The sequence below is a fragment of the Dermochelys coriacea genome, chromosome 1, assembly GCF_009764565.3.
Source record: "Dermochelys coriacea isolate rDerCor1 chromosome 1, rDerCor1.pri.v4, whole genome shotgun sequence".
In the NCBI taxonomy this organism is placed as follows: Eukaryota; Metazoa; Chordata; order Testudines; family Dermochelyidae; genus Dermochelys; species Dermochelys coriacea.
The window spans coordinates 327,486,926-327,508,451 of NC_050068.2; the positions used below are offsets into that span (position 1 = coordinate 327,486,926).

A 21,526-nucleotide genomic window follows, 5' to 3' on the forward strand; every position below is an offset into this window, starting at 1 on the left:
TAATAGCTCATCTTAAGTGATCACTCTCGAAACAGTGGGTGTTACCATACACACTGTAACATGTTCTCTATGTATATCAATCTCCCATCTGTATTTTCCACTGAATGCATCCGATGAAGTGAGCTGTAGCTCATGAAAGCTTATGCTCAAATAAATTTGTTAGTATCTAAGGTGCCACAAGTACTCCTTTTCTTTTTGTTGTAATGAAGTTTGTCTATACACACACACAGCATGAGACACAATGTCACAGGGTGGTTGGCCCTTTAAGGAGAGTTTGGCTCAGCCTCACCTGTTTCTCATAAGCAACCTCCTAACTGAGATGGTCAAGTGATTATAAAAGCCACCAAGTAGCTCAGCTAGAAAGAGAGCTAGGTAAAGCAAATGGTCTCCTGACGCAAGGAAAAGGGCTTGCAGAAGGTTGGGTTTGTGCGTGAAACCCTATCTTGAATTGATTTATTGTATTTGCTGAATAAACTGTACCCTGAAGGAAGGTCTTGAAAAGACAGGGACCTTCCTGGGATGTGGAAACAGGCCAGCAGCCTACACAGACTTTAACAAAACAAATCAACCAACCAACCAGAAAAATCCCAACAAATTAGCACTCACTATTATGCCCTAAATCACAGGTTTTTAATTATTTGAGTGGGATTCTGACCAAATTATTCATCTCAATGATGTATAGAAAACCCCTTGGGTGAGGTCATGTATATGTAAGTGGTCTATCAGTTAACAGACTGTTAAGTGATTAGAAACTGTTAAACATTCAGAAGCGTTCAGGCTAGAAAACATTGTCCCCAAATCCCAATTTTCCAGTGGGTTAAAAGTTTTTCTACTATTAGAAAACAGTACTAGATTTTCTCAGCTACACTAAAAAAAATTTAAGCCACATTTAAGAGTCTCAGTTCTGGTTTTGGGTCAGACAACTTGCATATCTAGAACTAGATCACTTGAGAATTAACACTCAATTACTATACAGCCTTAAACTACCCCATTCTATCAGCAGATGACCCTAGTGAATTTAAATAAATAATGCTGAAGAAGAAAAAAAACAACATACCACAAGGCTGTTAAAGTTATCAGTTAAGATTTCCATAAACTCTGTTTTATAGGCTTATATGGCTCAAGTTATCTACACTCTGAATCGTGGTTAAAAAGTTTTAGCTAAAGACGATTATTTTCTGCTAAGGGGTCTGAAAAGGGGGGTTAAGTGGACCATTTCTTTCCATGATTATTTTGATTATTCATTATAAAAAGTTAATCTGAGTGGTTCTTACCCTTAACACCAAAAATAAAGTTTATATGAAAGCTGGGAGCGCAAAACGTTTTTTTAAATTGTGGATGTCAAAAAAAACTCTGACACTCATTAAGACAGATTTTCAAAGGAGCCTAGCGTAATTAGGATCTCAACTCTTTTAGGCTCCTTTGAAAGTCCCAGCCTAACGTTTTTAAGGTAACTTACCGTAGTCTTATAAACTCAAAAGCAGCATTTACTTATTAAAAAGACAAAAAGGGGAGGGGGGGGATTATTTGAAAACCACTTGTTCCTAGTGTACCTCAGCAGCTTTGCAAATTTTCTGAAAAAACAAGTTATTATACTATGTACAACAATCTGACAGGTTTTTGCACTACAATTCATATGAACATTGGTTGGCTAAAATTCAACCCAGATAAGAAAATATGATGTAGAACAATGTATTGTGTTTCACACAAAATGTATTGTAATACTTTAAAGAATACAAGACAGCTGGTATTTCATGGGCAAAACTAGGTAGAGAACATTGCCTGATCTTTGGCAATTGTTTTCTGATTTCTGACATGGTTTGAAAGGTAGGTCTACTACTTTTTATCATGACCTGCACCTGGAAGACCAGATTTCCACAGCAGTTACGAAGGAGTTTAACATTTTTTTTAAAAAGTAATATAAAACATCATAAACCTTTTCTTCTAGATGTAGAACTTGCTACAGTGACCCATGTATTGTGATCATTAGACTAAACTATATTAAAGCCCTTTATTTGGGGTTAACTCTGAAAGCCATCTACAGACCGTGGAACATGGCAGCATGACTTCCCAGGTACTTGACCATGAATACTCAACATTGATGCCTGGAACTACATTGACTTCCTGTAAGTCAGCAAGAGCATTTCAGGCCCTTAATAAGGCCACTCTATTCAAGGCAATGTCTATTGCTCTCTGTCCCTTCACAGCAAGAAAAATTAGGCTACAGTCTTACTATCCCAGATTCTTTTCCACTAAAGGCACACACTTTAAAAATTCTCTTCTCCTGAATATTCACTTTCAGTCCATCTAGAGTTCTTCACATCAAACTGAAAACTGCTTTTATATGCTGTACAATATCTATTGTACTCTCGCTATTAAAGCATGTTGTCTTGTATTTGCACAATTTTGTGTGTCAGATTTTGTAGAGGCACCAGAGGAACTCAGGTACATACCCATAGCACAGATAATGCCTTCTGTTATATAGATCCTCTATTAGTATGGCCTAACGAGGCAGTACCTTTATAGTTCCTAACTAATTCTGAGTACAGGAAGACATGCAGTTTATTTCACCATCAACTGTGATTTCCCCCCCCAAAATTGTACCATTTAATATTTAATAGGTTCAAAGTGAATAGTATAATAATTAGATTCAAATTTATGTATACTGTTCTAGTAACTAACTACAATAGTGTTCTCTTTACAGGCCTCAGCCCTCTATTTGGAAGGGTAGAAGAAAGGATGATTAAATTTCCAGGTCTCCTTTTTCAATGAAGATTATTCTCCTACACAGTTAAGTTTGCTACCCCCCTCCCAATTTCCCCCATACTTCGGCATTTTAGGAAGCAGAAACGGGCCTTCAAGTTACAGGGAACTGGTTTGCCTCCTTTCACTTAGGAATAAGCCCAAGATATATTCAATAAGGATCCATCATTGTTATTGATTCAATCAATGTCCAAAACGTCAGTCTCTAGAAAAAAGCTGTGTTTGAAAAACAGAAGGTGGTTATGTCAATCTAACATTTCCCAGTGGTCCTTATTACAATACTAGAATAGTCAATAGTTAAACCCGTTCTTGTGTACCATCTATCATGTATTCTGTTTTCCCCCCTTGATTTTAAGTTGACGTAATACAAATTAGTTATGATCAAGGAAAACTAAATAAAACTGTTTGCTATTTCTATAAATTCCATAGCTTCTTCTCTCTTGGCTACTCATTTTCCATCTGATGAACCCTATTTAAGAGCTCAGCAATTGCAAGTAAGAGCTAATCTTTTTACATTTGCCTCCTTCAATAAGGGGCATATGTACTGCTCTTTTAGAATGGAAATCCACTAGAAGATGTTACCTGCCTCATGCTTCTAAGCAGTCCTCTTCGGTGATGGGAAGGACTGTTCCTGCATTTATTTTAAAAATAGAACATTTTTGTGCATGATCCTAGACAAATCCACAAACTAAATGGAGTTTTGAAGTTCAAATTCAAGAACAGCAAATTTTAAGTTATTCCAGATGCCCCACAAAGCACCCAGCAACTCAGAGTTTAAAATCTTGCCCCTGACCCCCAGAAGCCTTTGCAGCCATGATAGCAGTTAAGTTCATCAATATTACCACCAATGAACACATGCGGTCTCATCATTCTAACTAATAAGAGACACCTAATGTCCCTAGAGTGTGCAGAGCACAAACACAAAAAACAAACAAACAAAAACAAACAAACAAAAAACACATACACCCAGCTGTTTTATTTGGCTCTTTACTTTTTCAAAACCAGGAAAACCTAGCACTCCTTTTCTGGGCTTTGGCTGTTGGAAGCCTCTATGTTTTGAACTTTAGCTGAAGCAAGTCTTGGATTCTCTATTGTCACTAAAACATCAGTGTAGAATCCTTGGTTTTCCTGACATAAACAGTGGCATGTCAACCAGCCTACAACACTGACTGCATAAGCTTGTGCATCTCTTGCCACTTATTCTCTTCACATGGTCTTAAGTATAAAAGGATAGATTATGCAACATAAGGAGATACCCTTCAAGAAAGACACACTAATAGATGTCTTCTTAGGCCCAGTCTTTAAAAGCTTTCCAGGTGAAAACTAGAAAACTCATTGCACTCTTCATAGAAATTAAGACCAATGCTCATGTTTTAGGGAAAATTCCCCACCCTGACTCAACAGGCTTTAATGTTAAAGGCTGCATGCAAGCCATTTTTCAAGTTTACAATGGCCAATTCATCTATCTTGATGAAACCTAACCCCACTGCCTTTACTTAATATCTTATTACTTCAGAAGGTCTTAAGGAGACCTGAAGCATGAAAGAAAATATGAAAAACAAACTGTCTATTTTTCCAACACCTAAACCATGCAAATATGTTCTTAAACTGTCCAAAATCATGAAAGCTGTATCGTTTCAACAGGACAAAATTAAAACTGTATGTGTAGGAGGGTGGGGGCAAGACTCCTAAGGAAAGAGATTAAGAACATTTAATCTATATTCATTGTGACTGTCAGTCTATTGGCAAGTTTCAAAATGCAAGTTCTTTCAAAAGACTAGAAAGAAACAACAAGTTATAGGTCCAAAATTTGACTTTCCTATGGATTTTAAAAACAATTTACATATGACCTAATATTTTTCAAAAATAGGTGACTAAAGTTTGGCTCTGAAATAAAACAGTCTGATAGTCAAAAATGCTGAGTAACTAGCATCTCCCATTAACTTTTTTTTAAAAATAATCATCGCTAAGATTTATAAGCACATATATTATACTGTGCATTACAGAGACCCCCTCTCTCTCTAAAAAGGCAAGATTTTATTTTTTTGGGTTACTTCCCTCATCCCCTGCTAAAACCAAAATCAAAACCTGTTGCATTGCTACATACTCTGCTAATACAAAGAAAAAAAAGAGGAAACAAAAATTAACGAATGCTTAGACATGCTGAGATCATTTCGATAGTGCTGATACTACTACTTTGTGTAAATGAAAAAATAAAAAGTCAGTCACTTGTACTCCGTGAAAAATATTTTGTACTGTATTTCATCCCAAAAGAATCCACAAACATCATGGATATGCAGTTACCTTTGGTGTGGAGAGTGGCAACCATAGTCAGCACACCACACAACAACAGGGACATATTTTTAATCAGATTGGCAAGAATACAAGTTAGATGTCTTCAAATCAGCAGGGCCTGATGAAATACACCTTAGAATACTCAAGAAGCTGACTGTGAAGATATGAGTCATTAGCAATTATCTTCAAAAAGTCATGGAAGATGGGAGAGATTCCAGAAGACTGGAAAAGAGGCAAATATAGTGGCCATCTATAAAAAGGGAAATAAGGACAACCTGGGGAATTACAGACCAATCAGCTTAACTTCAGTACCCGGAAAGAGAACAGAGCAAATAATTAAGCAATCAATTTGCAAGCACCTAGAAGATAAAGTAATAAAGTGACAGACAGCATGAATTTGTCAAGAACAAATCCTGTCAAAAATCAACCTAATACCTTTCTTTGACAGGATAACAAGCCTTGTAGATAGGGAGAGAAGTGGCAGACGTGATATATTTTGAATTCAGTAAGGCTTTTGATACGGTCTCGCATGACCATCTCAAACAAACTACGGAAATACAACCTAGATGGAACTACTATAAGGCGGACACATAACTGCATGGAAAAATGTTCCCAGAGAGTAGTTATCAATTATTCACAGTCAAGCTGGAAGAGTATATCGAGAGGGGTCCAACAAGGATCTGGTTCTGTTCTGGTTATATATAGGTCTGGTTCTGTTCAATATCTTCATCAATGATTTAGATAATGTCATAGAGAGTACACTTCTAAAGTTTGCAGACAATATCAAGCTGGGAGGGGTTGCAAGTGTTTTCGAAGATAGGATTATAATTCAAAATGATATGGACAAACTGGAGAAATGGTCAGAAGTAAATAAGATGAAATTCAATAAGGACAAATGCAAAGTACTCTACTTAGGAAGGAACAATCAGCTGCACATATACAAAATGGAAAATGACTGCCTAGGAAGTACTGTAGAAAGGGATCTGGGGAGAGTCAGAGTGAATCACAAGCTAAATATGAGTCAACAGTGTTACACGTTGCAAAAAAGGCAAACATCATTCTGGGATGTATTTGCAGAAGTGTTGTAAGCAAACATGAGAAGTAATTCTTCCACTCTACTCCATGCTGATTAGTCCTTAACTGAAGTAGTGTGTCCAGTTTCTGGGCACCACATTCCAGGAAAGATGTGGACCAATCGGAAAAATTCCAGAGGAGAGCAACAAAAACGATTAAAGGTCAAGAAAACATGACCTATGAGGGAAGATTGAAAAAACTGGGTTTGTTTAGTATGGAGAAGAAAAGACTAAAAAGGGACATAACTTTTTTCAAATACATAAAAGGTTGTTACGAGGAGGAAAGAAAAAATTTGTCTCAACTTCTGAGGATAAGACAAGAAGCAGTGGGCTTAAATAGCAGCAAGGGCAGTTTAGGTTGGACATAAGGAAAAACTTCCTATCAAGGTGGTTAAGCCATGGAATAACTTGCCTAGGGAGGTTCCGGAATCTCCATCATTGGAGATTTTTAAGAGCAGGTTAGACAAACACATGTTAGGGATAGTCAAGATCAGGGAGTCTCAAACTGGGGGGGTCAGGACCCTTCAGAGGGTTGCAAGCTGTCAGTCTCCACCCCAAACCCCATTTTGCCTCCAGCATTTATAATGTTGTTAAATATATTAAAACGTGTTTTTAATTTATAAAGGGAGTCGCACTCAGAGGCTTATTACTATGTGAATGGAGTCACCATTACAAAAGTCTGAGAACCACTGCTCTAGATAATATTTGGTCCTGCCATCAGTGCAGGGGACCGGCCTAGATGACCTCTCGAGGTCCCTTCCAATCCTACCATTCTATAAATCATAGGACTCTTAAGGAGTGCCATGAGGTCTTGGATGTCTACAAAAGACAGACTGGGCCAGACTTTAAGTATCATCTGATTGACACCCAACAAAGCAAATGGAGTTTTGACTATTTTATCTATCTCAAAAAGACGAAGGGCCGAGCTGAACTTGTGATTCCTAGGAGTCTGTCTAGGTATTTCACATATATGCCTAAACCTTTAAGCTATAAAAAGCAAAAACAATTGATCATCAAATAGAAAGATTAAAATATTGGGAGAGAAATAAATGTAACCAGATGCATAACAAAATTAAAAATATAAACTACGAAAATGTATTTTTTAAAACACCCTTCCCGGATTATCAGTATTTCATGTATGTCATTCCATGCACAAAAGGAGATATTTGTGACTCTAAATACAACCAAACAGGTTTTGATGCATACTTTAAGGAAGCCAAAATGATCAACATGAGAAAAAATTTTAAAGCAGTAAACTGAACTGCTGACAAATACTGCTTTGTTCTTTTAAAAAAAAAAAAAAAAAAAAAGAAAGAGTACTGACGTGAAGAAAAAAAGTTAGAGAAGGTGAATTAAAATAGCTATTAAAAATTCAAATTATTAAGTAAAAACACATTGGAAGTCTTCTTACCTCTATTCAAAAATGCCCATCACAAAAAGAAAAAATAACAAAGTTAGCAGTTATGTTAAAAATACTTACTCTGAACCTGCAGCCATTTCCAAATAAGAAGTTTCTGCTGTGTCAACCCCAAACGGGATCACTATGCTCATGACGTTCGTTTCTGATAAATTCGATTACTACGGAGTCCTGTGCATTGGTATCCAAAACACTGGGGCATGCCAGCCACAGTGCTCATTGCAAACATCTAAGTGCATCCACAAACCCTGTTTAAAAATAAGAAAAACAATGAAGACAAATCATTTTAAGCCAGCAGTTCCATATTGCATTTTAAAATGGCACCCTGTGCTAAGACATCTTACAATAATTTCATTTTGTCATCAGCATGAAAACAAAAAAAAAATAGTCAGATTATGGCAAATATTATAAACCTTTAAAATTTGCTTTAGTTTAGTATATTACCCTACCAGCATGGCCTTTTTAAAAAAAAAATAAATACATAAAAATCTTCAGTAGGTCAGCTCTCAGAGAACTTAAAATACTTCTGAAGGAAGCTTTCTTCCCATAACTTTCAATCAAAAAATCTGAGCCAAAAATCTAAAGATGAACACAGGGAGTATAGGATTAAACCTCAGTTTTAGAATTCAAAAGTAAAGGACTGCATACAAAACAGAGTATATAAATGAACAAAACTTTCACCACTCTGCTTGAATAACTATTTTGTAAAAAATAAAATCAGACTGTTCATATATACAATTATGCGTAGCACCACAAACACTCAAAATTCTCACTTCAGTCATGATTGGCCACTATTAGAAGAGACTCAGTATACCATCAGATAACCTAATATGGCCACAATTCTCATTTTACCCACTCAACTTTCAGCAAACAACATTCTTCTTCCTTAGTTTGGTTATTATGTGGTGGATAACTGATAGGTATCCTAACTCTTTCTTCCAAATTCTATGTGATAATTTAAAAAACTCAGATATCCTTAAAAACAGGACAATGTTATTTTTAATTTTTTTCATTGAAGAGCTTTCACATAGTCTGATTATAGACAAAGTTATAACACATTTCTGATGGAATAATAAAAATGTTAACATGTATTAAAATGGACCTTTAGGCTCAATGTTAATACTGTACTCTTGGTTTATTAGAAGTCACAGAATCACAGAGTTGGAAGGGACCTCAGGAGGTCATCTAGTCCAACCCTCTTTCTCAAAGCAGGACCAATCCCCAATTTTTGCCCCAGATCCCTAAATGGCCCCTTCAAGGATTGAACTCACAACCCTGGGTTTAGCAGGCCAATGCTCAAACCACTGAGCTATCCCTCCCCCTAAATAATGCAAAACTGAAAAAGTGAAGCCACTCACTCAATTTAATGCATTTTAATGAGGATGAAGGGGGGTGAAGTAACTCACATGCTTAAGGAACAAAAGATCAGTTTCTCCAGGTGATGAGTTAGACAACAGTTTATGACTATTTAACAAAATGTCTCCTTGTTATTCAAGAACAACTCTGAATATTATATATTGTACAAATCTTCCAACAGGTTCTGATTAACATAAGTTTGCTACATTTTACTCTGACAAGCACTGAAGAGTCAATATGGCTAACAAGAGAGTGAGAATCTATTTTGACTTGTACATAAATCAACCAAGTCCCACCTCTCTGACACTGCACTTCCAACCTTCTCTTCTTCCCCTCTGCAGAGGTGCCACAAAAGTACAGAATATGAGCACAAGGAGGGGTGAACAGAATTATATCACTGTACTGTTCCTACTCCACAGAACTATAGTAGTAAGTTAATGTGTACTGAGTCAGAAGTAACTTATCCAGCAGTGATTAGCCAAGTGGGGTGAGATCTTAAACTCAAATTGATGACACTTCTCCATTCATCGGTCTTTATTTTTAGGGATATACTTCAGCACAGTTATCCATGTCTTCCTTACTTCCACACTGAATTACTGTAGACCAGCCTCAAAACATTCGACTGTGCAGAATGCAGATTGCTGAGCAGTGCTTCTTGGATGAAGCATACAATTCCTGTGCCCAATAAACTACATTTGCTTCCAGTTTGTTTAAGGGTGCAGTTTTAGCTGTTGGTTTTGACCCATAAAGTCATAAATGTTTTAGGCTCTGGCTATTTTAAGACCACTTTTCTCCTTATGGGATAACCACAACAGTTAAGATCAACTGCAGTATTTAAGGTAACTGCCCTTTGATTTGAAGAGAGCGTACTAGTGACCAGGCATTTTCAACAGAATCCTATCTTTAGAACCGAAATCTTAATTTATTGACAAGGATAGTTTCCAAAGAATTTCCCTGAGGTGGATTGGGAAGGACTTCACACTGATGTTGATCTAATTAGAAGATTTTGTATTTTTAAAAGTGTACATGCTTAGAACATTAGAAGGACACATTTAATAAACTAGAAAAAAAAGTCTAGAGTAGATCATATTAAACTTCCTTATGAGATAACCAAGGCCTCTGGATATTTCACCATTCCCAACTCTCTTGTTCTTGCCGGAGCAGAAGATGTCTTTTTTAGCCCATTAGTCAAATTACCAAATATACTAACTGTAGAGAAGTCAGGTCACCTACCTCCTGGAGATAATTCCTAGTATTTACTGAAGTATGTTTATGTTTTGTTTTGTTGAAGTTTATGTTTTGTCAGATGCTATGGACACCACACTGTATTTTACAGAGAGACATCTTAGGAAGAGTACGAATTTTTACTTTATTACAATCAATTTATTGCTCCTGAGAGACCAAGAAATGAAGTCCTCTAAGCCGAAGAAAAAGTACATCAAACTTTACAGTGATGGATGCACTGCAAATACATAAGATAGACAGATAACGGGCAGCAGCAGCACAAATTCTCACACTATCCTACTTTTAGGCTACAACATTAAACTGGAGGGACCACTTCTACAATTGAGTGAAGTTCAATTTCCACTTACTTACCTCCCTTCTGAGACTCTCAAAAAAGGGTGCCAATTCATACCAAACTGGACTGAGACAACGATCCACTCATTTAAATTGGACAGTCATCAAACGGTAACAACATTTGGTTGGGTCTCTGCCAATCTCAGCTTGATCTGAACTAGCAGCTACAAAATGAAAGGCTGCATGTTACCTATGCAATGAACCAGTCAGCCCCCAGGCAGTAATGCTGATAAATTAACACCAGAATGTAATTAGGAAAACCTATTCTGAAAAACTGTTTGGGACAGAGAGGTTCAATGGTAACATTTTAGAGTTATTATAGTCTGGATATGACTTTGCCTTGACTGTCATTTGCAGTGGTGTTGAGCCAGCCAGTCAAAAAATAAACTGTAAAGATTTGGAAAGCCACACATCAGCGGAGGCTGAAACAAAAGAGGAGGTGCAAGGGATGTGGAGAAGAACTATGCCACCTGTCTCGTGTGCTATCACGTCTGTTTTCTTGCACAAAGCAACTAAGATTATCCAACAATAAGATGATTGTGTACACAAGATATTTGGGTTGGACTAAGTGACCTATGTCTGGACAATGGTTTTAAGAGGAAGTATAAGATGTGGCTGGCAAAACTGAGCCTTAAGAAAACAAAAATTACTAACCAGAAAACGTTCAATAAAGCAGGGAGAGAACAGATTTGTTTTCTGAAGGTGTACAAACCTACAGGATTTATTGCCAATGTGTGTCCCAAAGTCACAAATGTGATTACTAGCACGTTAGCGTCTAATAATCTAAACTGATTTTTGCTGTGATTATGGTATTAATTCAAGAGGTGCCCGAACAGTACAGAGAAGTAATTGGGAGGGCTGAAGAGGGAATATTCAGCACTGATGTAAACAGAAAAGGCAGCGGCACCATTAAGTTCAAAATTGCTGTAATGGGGGAAAAAAAATAGGTCAGGAAACATCACACACACACACACACACCATTTAGATGTAGGTCTTTCAGCGGCAGACTAGTCATTTAAATTCTTGGTCCAGTTTCAACCACTTTGAATAAAACTAGAAAAATGATGAACTTCAATAAATTTCACTGATTATATTACAGCCAAAGAACTTTCCTTTTAAGAGGAAGACAGATCTACTTATCCACTTTGTATAACTGATCTAAAACTTTTATGTAGTACTTTCCACAAAAAGATTTTTCAAGACCCCTTCATTATTTATCACCATCATCTTAAAATTACAGGACATAGCAACCTTCCTTACCTCAGCAAAGAAAGCTGTAATAGTATTTGAGGGTGGTATGCCCTTAAACTACTCCACTGGAGCTGAATGCATTGCCTTTGCAACACCTGCATATCCCCAGCTAGCTCAGAACCAAAACCTATGTTGCTTGTGAACAATACTCAAGAAATTCTTCATGTTGTACCAGCCACGGATTGACATTTCTGCCCTTACTCCTATAGATTCATTCTGCATTGTTTTTAAAAAAAGTGTGGAGAGATGGTGTGATCCTATATCCTTATATTACTGATGGAATGAAGGGATAGCAAAAAGTAATCTGAACCCTCTTCCCCCACTCTCTTTTAACTTGGCACTACTGTAAGTACTTGAGGCAGCAAGCAAATTGGTCAGATCTTCTGAAATTGCATTAACTTTTCTTTTAAAAATTACCACTGTCCTGTTTGCTTTGATGGGACTTTGGCTGAGCAGAGGCTGCAGGCCTACTTTTTCAGATGGGTTAATAGTTTTTTCTTCCTCTCATGACCATTAAAAGAGGCATGTTCCTGCCCCTCAGAAGTCAAGTGGTGGGTGGAACATCTATGGGGTAGTAAGTCTGAGACACCAGATTTTCTTTTTGGATGTGGTTGGAGGGAGGGCATTTTCTGGTTTGTGTTCTTAATAATGTTCCTTAATTCCCCTCCCACCAGCCACCTTTCAGGTGTCCAATGCATGGGAAATGCATCTCAGTCATCTTAGATTTTCAATGTAAGTTTTTTTTAATGGTAATGAAGTTAGTGTTCTAACTTTACTTAGATTTTATTGTATAGTAGCAAAAGACAGGTTCCTACTGATGTCCGTTTTGATGTTCACTAGAGTTGTATTGTTACTCTTTCTAATAAAAATTAAAATATTTTTATTTCATTGTGTCATTTATTATGCATGGTGTTTCAAAAGCAGAGCTGAAGTCAAGGAGAACCTGCTATACTGGCGAGATTGCAACCTGTGAGGTTTCCAATTCACACTAGCAATTTATCTCCGTAGGACGTACCAGTACAAGTGGTGTAAAAACTTGCTCAAGTTAGTGCACTCTATGTGTTGCAATACCTGGACTCTCATTTGTGTATAAGAATATAAGGCTTTTTAGAGATGACGGTGACAAGTGTTGGTAGTACCAGTGATTTTTATTTTTTTTTTTGCCTAGTGTATGGAGACCTTAAAAGGAAATAAACAGTACAGTCACCTCACACACACGACTATATCTGAAAAAATTAACAAAGTCTCTTTTTATATTTGACTTAGTGCATTTAACAGCCCTCTGTATAGGCCGTTTCAGTTTCCCCCCGCCCCCAACAATCAAACTTCAGAGGGGGGAAAATACCTCAAAACCTCAAACTATTATTCTTCGTTAAAAAATGGATTAAAGTTGATATTCCTTTGAGCGTACAACGAGGTATTTACTACCTATTTATAGATGATGTAAGGCACTCAAGTCTAAAGAGTTTTCACAGAAGGAAGTTGCACTGATTTAGCTACATCAGTTTCTAAATCACTACAATTTTCTCATGTAAGCAAGACCTTAAAAATAGGAATGTTAAGTCTTCTCCTTCCATGTATTTTTGTTGGAGGACTCTTAATGACAGATATACACTGGGAACTTTTTCAACTCTCTCTCTTCATAGATTTTAAGACCAGAAGGGATTCCTAGATGATCCAACCTGATTTTGCATACAACGTAGACCCTCAAATTTCAACCATTTACTCTCACGTTGAGCCCAATAACTTGTGTCTGACTAAACCATATCTTCCAGAAAGACATCCGGTCTTGATCTGAAGGCTTCAAGAGATGGAGAAACCACTAGTTCCTTTAGCAGTTTGTTCCACTAGTTAATCACCTTCACTCTTAAAAAAATGTGTCTTATTTTGATTTGCCCAGTTTTAACTTCTAGCTATTGATTCTTCTAGTACTTAAAGGGGCTGTAATACTTAGTCCTTAAAAAGAGTTTCTGCATCATGTGTCTTAAATAGAAGTTTACAGCTTTAAATAGCCTGAATAAAATTAATGTTTCACATCTTTAGCATATCATAAAATTTGTAGTTCTCTATCCAACCATAGTTTTCAAGAATAGTTTGCAAGACCTGAATATTTAATGTAAAAATGAAGCAGAAACAGAAAAGCTTTCAAACCTTCTGCTTATTCATACATCATAAAGAAGAGGGAAAAAGCCAAATTATTTTCTCTTTTGCATGTCATTTTTACATAACAAGTTGGTAACACTTTAATTTGCCTAGCAGAAGACTGGACTTCCGACCATACACTGGGCTTCTAAAACACAGAGCTAGTAAAGACTTGAGTTGAAGAACAACGTGGTTGGCCTTGGGCTGGAAGAAACTCCATTCTTGGCAAACTTAACTGAAATCACATGTAACTCTTACCAGACTGTTTGTAAATCACCACAAACAGATACTGTGATTATGTAACCCATGTCCAAAAAAATCTGAGGATATTTTGCCACAATAAAAAAAAAAAACGATGACTTGCACCTGCTATGTTCCAAATGGTGAAACTACATGTAATAAAAAAGGTCACATTAAAAGGTTTTAAAAAGTTGTGACCAGATGCTTAACATAATTAATATTAACAAGAGGGAAGGAACACACAACATAATATAGCAAGAGCAGGCTAGACAACATTTAGATAACTTAGATGTATACAAGTCAGCAGAAACTGACAAAATACCCCCTTGGATACTTAAGGAACTGGCTGAAGCAATCTTGGAACTATGAGTGATTATCTTTGAGAACTCATGGAGGACCAGACTGGAGATGGGCAAACTTAGCATCAGTCCTTAAAAAGGGGAACAAAAAGGACCTGAGGAACCACAGACCTGTCAGCCTAACTTTGATTCCTGGAAAAATACTGAAACAAGTCAATCAATTTGTAAGCCCCTAAAGGATACCAGAGTGATAAGTAATAGTCAACATGGATGTGTCAAAAACAAATCACACCAACCCAACCTTACCTCTTCTTTGAGAGGGTTTCTAGTCTAGTGGATGAAGAGGGAATCAGTAGACGTGATATATCTTGATTTCAGTAAGCCGTTTAACACAATCCTACACGACGTGCTCAGAAACTAAGTAGGGAAATGTCACCTTGCTGAAATTATTATAACGTGCATGCACAAGTGGTTGAAAGCCACACTCAAAGAGTTATAATCAATGATTTGCTGTTAAACTGGAGGGATGTATCTAGGGAGTCCTGCAGGGTCTATCCTGGGTCTGGTACTATTCAATAGTTTCATTAATCACCTGGAGAACACAGTGGAGAGCATACTTATAAAATCTGTGCATGACAAAGCTGAGAGGGGTTGAAAGACAGGATTAGAATTCAAAACAACCTTGACAAATTGAAAACTGGTCAGAAATCAACAAGATTAAATTCAATAAAGAGCAAAGCAATAAACTGCAAAGCACTACATTTAGGAATGAAAAAAATCAAAAGCATAACTACAAATAGGGGAATGACTGGCTAGGTGATAGTACTACTGAAAATGATCTGGGGGTTATAGTGGATCAAAAATTGAAAACAATTCAACAATTTGATGTAGCTGTGAAAAAGGCTAATATTCTGGGGTGGATTAACAGCAGTGTGGCATGGAAGACGCAGGAGATAACTGTCCCTCTCTACTCAGCACTAGTAAGTCATCATCTGGAGTAATATATCAAGTTTTGGACGCCATACTTTAAGAACAAAGTAGACAAATTGGAGAAAGTCCACAGGAGAGCAATAAAAATGATAAAAGGATAGGAAAACCTGACCTATGAGGAAAAGCTAAAAAAACAGGGTATGTTTAGTCTTAACGAAAAAAAAAGACTGAGGGAGGTACAGGTGAACCTGATAACAGACTTCAAATATACTAAGGGCTGTTATAAAGACGATGGTGATCAAACTGTTCTCCAGATCCACTGAAAGTAAGAGAAAAGGAGTACTTGTGGCACCTTAGAGACTAACAAATTTATTAGAGCATAAGCTTTCGTGAGCTACAGCTCACTTCATCGGATGCATTTGGTGGAAAAAACAGAGGAGAGATTTATATACACACACACAGAGAACATGAAAGCTGTGTGTGTGTATATATAAATCTCTCCTCTGTTTTTTCCACCAAATGCATCCGATGAAGTGAGCTGTAGCTCACGAAAGCTTATGCTCTAATAAATTTGTTAGTCTCTAAGGTGCCACAAGTACTCCTTTTCTTTTTGCGAATACAGACTAACACGGCTGCTACTCTGAAACCTGTGAAAGTAAGAGAGGAAGTAATGGAGTTAGTCTGTAGTAAGGGAGATTTAGGTTAGCTATTAGGAAAAATTTTCTAAATATAAGGATAGTTAAATACTGGAGTAGGCTTCCAAGGGAGGTTGTGGAATCCCCATCACTGGAGGTTTTTCAGAATAGGCTAGACCAGGGATCTCAAAGTCCTGGTCCGCAGGCCACCTACAGCCCCAAAACCTCCCCACTGCAGCCCGCGGAGGAGAGACCCATGCAGCCACGCTGCCAGCTCTGTCTGCTGCAGGCAATGCCCCCCATAACTCCCACTGGCTGGGGGAGAGGAACAGAGATGATATCACTAGTCGCTGGGCAGAGGCAGCATCATTACTTGCCGGGCAGAGTCAGCCATGGAGGCAGTGTCACTTTTTTCCCCACAATAAATATAAACAAGTCAAAATACTGAACACAACTATCTGATGCACACCTTGCTGCAATCCTGAAGGTTTCAACTGCTCAGTCACTGAGGCCAAACATCAGCAAACTGACAGAATGGAAGCGTTGCCAGGTGTCTGGCAAACACTAAAAACTCTCTGGCAGGCGAAGAATTGTATAAAGTTGTATGACAGCTGTATTATTTCTAAGAAATTCTAAATAAAAAAATATAAAGGTTTTCTTTTCTGAACACCATCTTCAGGCCCGCTGAGAGGATCTGAGGACTGGCACTGGCCCTAAGGTAAATTGAGTTTGAGACCCCTGGGCTAGACTAACACTTTTCCAGGATGGTCTAAGTATATACTTGGCTCTACTTCAGTGTGCAGGGATGGACTGGATGAACTCTCGAAGTCCCTTTCAGCCCCATATTTCTATGATTCTATAACTGATAAATCCACAGCTTGAAGAATAAAATCTAACTTGCATCCAACAAGCAAATGAAGTAGATAGAAAGAGCCTCTAATTTTGATACAGCCTATCAACAACAACAAACATATAAAAAAACCCACTGTCTCCAAATAGAAGTGAATATAAAATACAGCAAAAAGAGGACCATTATATTTTAAGTGTTTTAAAACTTGGGGATCCAGTCATATTAAGATTGTCTATGTAGACAGAATCACAATACACTAATCACTGGAAGGTATTCCCTGAGCGACACAGAATGAACGTCTGGGGGCAGGGAAAAAAAGTCGTATTTCTAATTGCAGATTTGAGAAAGGGAAAGGAAAAGGTATGGGGTGCAAGTAGAAAATTCACTAGTTCTTATACATAAGCAACAATACAATTTTGCTTCCCTAATTTAAGTCCTGGCATCAATACCATCTGAACAGGAATCTACTCATACTTGGTAGGCTGAATAGACATTTTAAGTCTTTCCAGCTCAGAATAATATTTGTTCCTAAAATTTTGTTATGCTACATTATGCATTTGTGATCACTGTGGAAAAGCAAACTGTTTACGGAATGTTTGAATATATTATACTTCTTCCTCTGTACATGAGCTCAGAAGAAATTAACATGTACAACTAAAACCATGGGTAAAACTGCTGCCAAAGTAATGTTAATTTTATGCTAACTAGAGCGATAATTTTCTGGAAGTAATCTATTTGTATAATTGTCAAGGAGCACAAATGAAAAAGGACACGTACTCATTTTTAGGGAATGTGAACAAATCAAAAGAAATAAGGTGAATTTCACTGGAAAAGATATGTATTTCTTTCCATATTATCCAGTCCCTACTCCCACTGCTGAGCATGGACAAACAAGCTTCCAAGGCAGAAAGTTACTTCCCCCACCCTCAATTTATTTATAATATTTTCTATAGGTTAGTATGAAATTTAGCAAAAAAAGAAATTCATTCTACACTAAATGTTAGTGCTGGTGTTCAGCATAACACAACTTAGCCAAAAGCCACAAATTAAAAAAAAAAAAGCAACCCCAACCCTGCCTTATACTAACATCTGAAAGTGAGGAGAGGGAGCAGGCACCTGCACAAAGGGAAAAGAAACCATACTTTAAGCACAAATATTTATAAATTCTCTCTCTGGGTAAACTTTTTAAACATACAAGAACATAGATAACATGAACATTTTCCTATTTGTCCTCTCTCTATATCTTTTAATATATAGTTTTGTATCCATTAGCAAAAACAATTTTTATCATGGCCTCCTTCAATGCCATAGTAGTGGCAGCACCATCATATTATAAACTCTCATTCCTGACCCTTAAAATATTTTGTTAAGTATAAAAAAAGCATATGCTAAAGGAAAAACTTCATTAGAAGCAATTTTAGGTGTAGCTACACTACAGCATTTATCATTGTTCAGAATATAATATTAGGAATATGTTTTCCATAAACACAAGTCTGGTTATTTGGAATATTATATAGAGATTAGATCATGTATAGAATATTCCAATGATATTTAGAACAATTAAGCGAGGTACCCTGAATGAACATTTATGTTGGATGTTACAAAGGAAGTACACTACCTTTGGCCAGATCTCGAAGGAAGTTTAGAAGGGGACATTCAACTCTCAGGTGCTACAATATCCTTTACCATAGCCAAGTCCCAACAGTGCAAATTTAGAGACTACCGCTAGTCCAGATTTAGACCCCAACTGGCTCTCTTGGGTAGCCCACGATGGTAACCTAAGAAACTGACTAGCACCCATCATTCCAAATTTCTGAGCCTAAGGAGAACAAAGGCTGAATAAAAAAGGAAGGAGGAAGAGAAAATAAGGGACAGAAGGAGGAGAAAGATAAAGGAGCCAGGACACCCCAAAATGAGGAATTTATAGGAAAAAAACAAAACTAAACCAAAACCCCTCCATCACTTCCAAAACCCTCCATACGCAGCAGAATAAATAAAATTTATGTTCAATACTAGCAAAGTCAAATTGCCCCAGAAAAAAGCTGCTCTTCTTGGTTTCCCCTTTAACTGAGTCCCTATATTCAGAAACTACTTCACTACTGTTTACATGGAGGTTCGAATATGGAAAAGCAACATTATCAGTAGGTTGTAATATTAACAATACTAAACTCCACACTTAAGATGAGTTTCCATCAGGCTTGGAAAAGCCACCGATCCACTAGCAGCAGGCAGTAATAAATCTGGAATGGAGGACCAGCAAGCCACAATTTCAATGGCACCTTCAGAAAATTCAAGACTCTTGTGCAAGAAAAACTAACAATAAGGTCTCCATCTCTCAAATGTCCAATCTTAAAATGGTCTCTGGAGCTCTCAAAGGGCTCCAGCTCATTACATAGATTATGCCAACCCTAAATAGTTGAGAAAAGAAAGTCTCCTGTATCAGTACCATCCAGAAGTCTTTTTGTCTATTAACTTAAGTCCTGATACAAAAGGAAGCTACTCTCCACTGGGCCTCACCCTGCTGGTGAAGGGATGGAGAGTGCTCCAGAGACCCCACTGGCTTCCTGCTAGACGGGATCAGAGTGGTAGAAGGAGATCAGTGTCCCCCTTTTCCCAGATACTTCTGTAAGTCCACTAGAGAACCTTCAGGGCTTCCCCTTTTTTCTCCTTCTATCTGAGTGAAAGTGAGAGAACATGGAGGCTAGGAAGAGAAAAGATACAAGAGGAAGAGAGTGAAGGGTAGCGAGGAAATAAAAATTAATGTGGATTTTGGAATTAATGCGAGATAAATGAGAGAGAATCAATTAATAAAAGGGTAAACAGACTGAGGAATGAGACAGAGCTATGAGAGTCACTTATTTTACATAAACAAAAAAGGGGAGGAGGAGACAGGGAACATGCTACTCAAATATCTAGTGTCTCCTGCTGTAACTACTAAAGCCACACAAAATGGGGAAAAATAATTTGTTGCCTGTCTTGAGGGAGGAGAAAAATGCTACTTGGATGAGGGCCTATCTATATCCATGTCACACCAGACATTTAGAAAGTCAAGAACCAAGACGGTAAAATAGGGGGAAACCAACGAGCATGGTGGAAAAGTTTATTCTTTTAGCATGGGCATTGAAAAATGTTGTTCTTTAACAGTTTACAGAAAATAATGGATGGTTTGTATTAAATAGTGTCTGTCACCTCATTCACAATAATTCTGTATCATAACTACTATTGTTATATGGAAAATGCTCTTAGGCAAGATCTCATAGGACACATCAAGCTAATAAAATTAGTAAAAGAGTGACACAGGTGAACAAAACTTGTTTTCCTAAATCGTTCTTCCTACCAGTTGTTTCTTTCGAAACATAAGATCTGACATACTTATTGAGCAGTAGATTACAGTGGGATATTTTAAAGATGTTAACGAAACTATTCTCTATGAAAGTGTACTACAGAGTCAAAACTTCCATATATCTCAAAGTTCATTAGCATATAACACCATCAAAATTCACAAAGGCATTTCAAATAAGTAGAGTATTTCTGCATTTATGTGTAATCAATATTCAATTAAGCACATCTCATCTAGTGGGGTGGCAAGCTATTGATTTATTTTCTTTGATGTCTGACAGTTTACTTATCACTGGTTCATCCACTGAAAAGTCTTGATTATAACAAATCTTTCAAGAAACATTCTGAATCTGAGTTTGAATGCGGTATTTAAGTCAGGGGTGGGTTGTTTTGCATTTTTCTATTATAGGCAGAAGAAAGTAATAAACTTTAACCATGTATTTCCTATAACTGAGACAAAAACATACCAAATGTTTTACTGCCTTCACCAGATACAATTACAACTCTCAGTTGATAAATAGCATGGAAAAAACTCTCAGGTATTGGGAGATTCTGGTGTAGTTTTTGTTCCACTTGGTATTACAAATTTGTAATACACAGAGGATAAATTATTTCATTCGAGTCAAAGACTGACCTTTCAGCTAAACTCTATTTTATTCTAATTTTTTTTCACTGATGTAGTTTACCCCCACTTCCATATGTTGCATTTAGTCTGAATGGATGCTGGATTAGAGCTTCCACTTGTGTCTTGGGAAAACCTGCAGGAACTGGAAGAAGGTTTCATCTCCTTATGTTTTAGGCTGGGAATCCAAACCCAGGAAGACTGGAAGTTTTAATCCTTAAAATAAATAGGAATTTTTAATTTTTCCTCAGTGTTGGGAGTTTCCTCTCTATATTGAGCAACTACATTAAATACAAAAAATACTGTTTTACCAAAAACCCAATCTGGGCTAGATTTCTTGGTTATATCATCATTATACATATTGTTATATGTTTTAATCCCAAGAGTTCTTTCAGCCACGTTCAAGAAAGTCACAGCACACAGAATTTAAGCATTTTCAATCCCCTTCAAACTACAGTTCCCATTTTCAAGACATTGCACTGATCACTAACATTTTCAGTTGCAATGTCCATCCAACACTAAATTACTCAATTTGCAATTATGTTATATTTAGGGACTCTAATTTCTATTTATTTTGGTAGCTTGGTGCTTTCTCTTCTTAGGAAGAAAAGTTGATTTTTATAAGGTTTTTTTGTTTGTTTTTTAAATTGTGACAGCATAATTGTGAGCTGACATCTGTTGTAGCATTAGGATGGTTTTAACATTCATTTCCAAATGACACAGGCAGGAGTTGCAA

At 37.1% G+C, this 21,526-nt stretch overlaps 1 protein-coding gene across 3 annotated transcripts in view; it reads right to left on the reverse strand.

The window, feature by feature from the left end:
- KMT2E (lysine methyltransferase 2E (inactive)) overlaps positions 1-21,526 on the reverse strand; it is a 114,964-nt gene that overhangs the window by 86,879 nt on the left and 6,559 nt on the right. For 2 of the 3 annotated variants that reach the window (XM_038401030.2, XM_038401020.2), the window contains exon 2: positions 7,612-7,796. In XM_038401030.2, coding sequence (XP_038256958.1) covers positions 7,612-7,682 — 71 coding nt within the window. In that variant the 5' untranslated portion in view covers positions 7,683-7,796. Of the gene's footprint in view, positions 1-7,611; positions 7,797-20,802; positions 20,927-21,526 lie in introns of all 3 variants that reach the window. The other variant, XM_043497241.1, reaches the window with a different exon arrangement.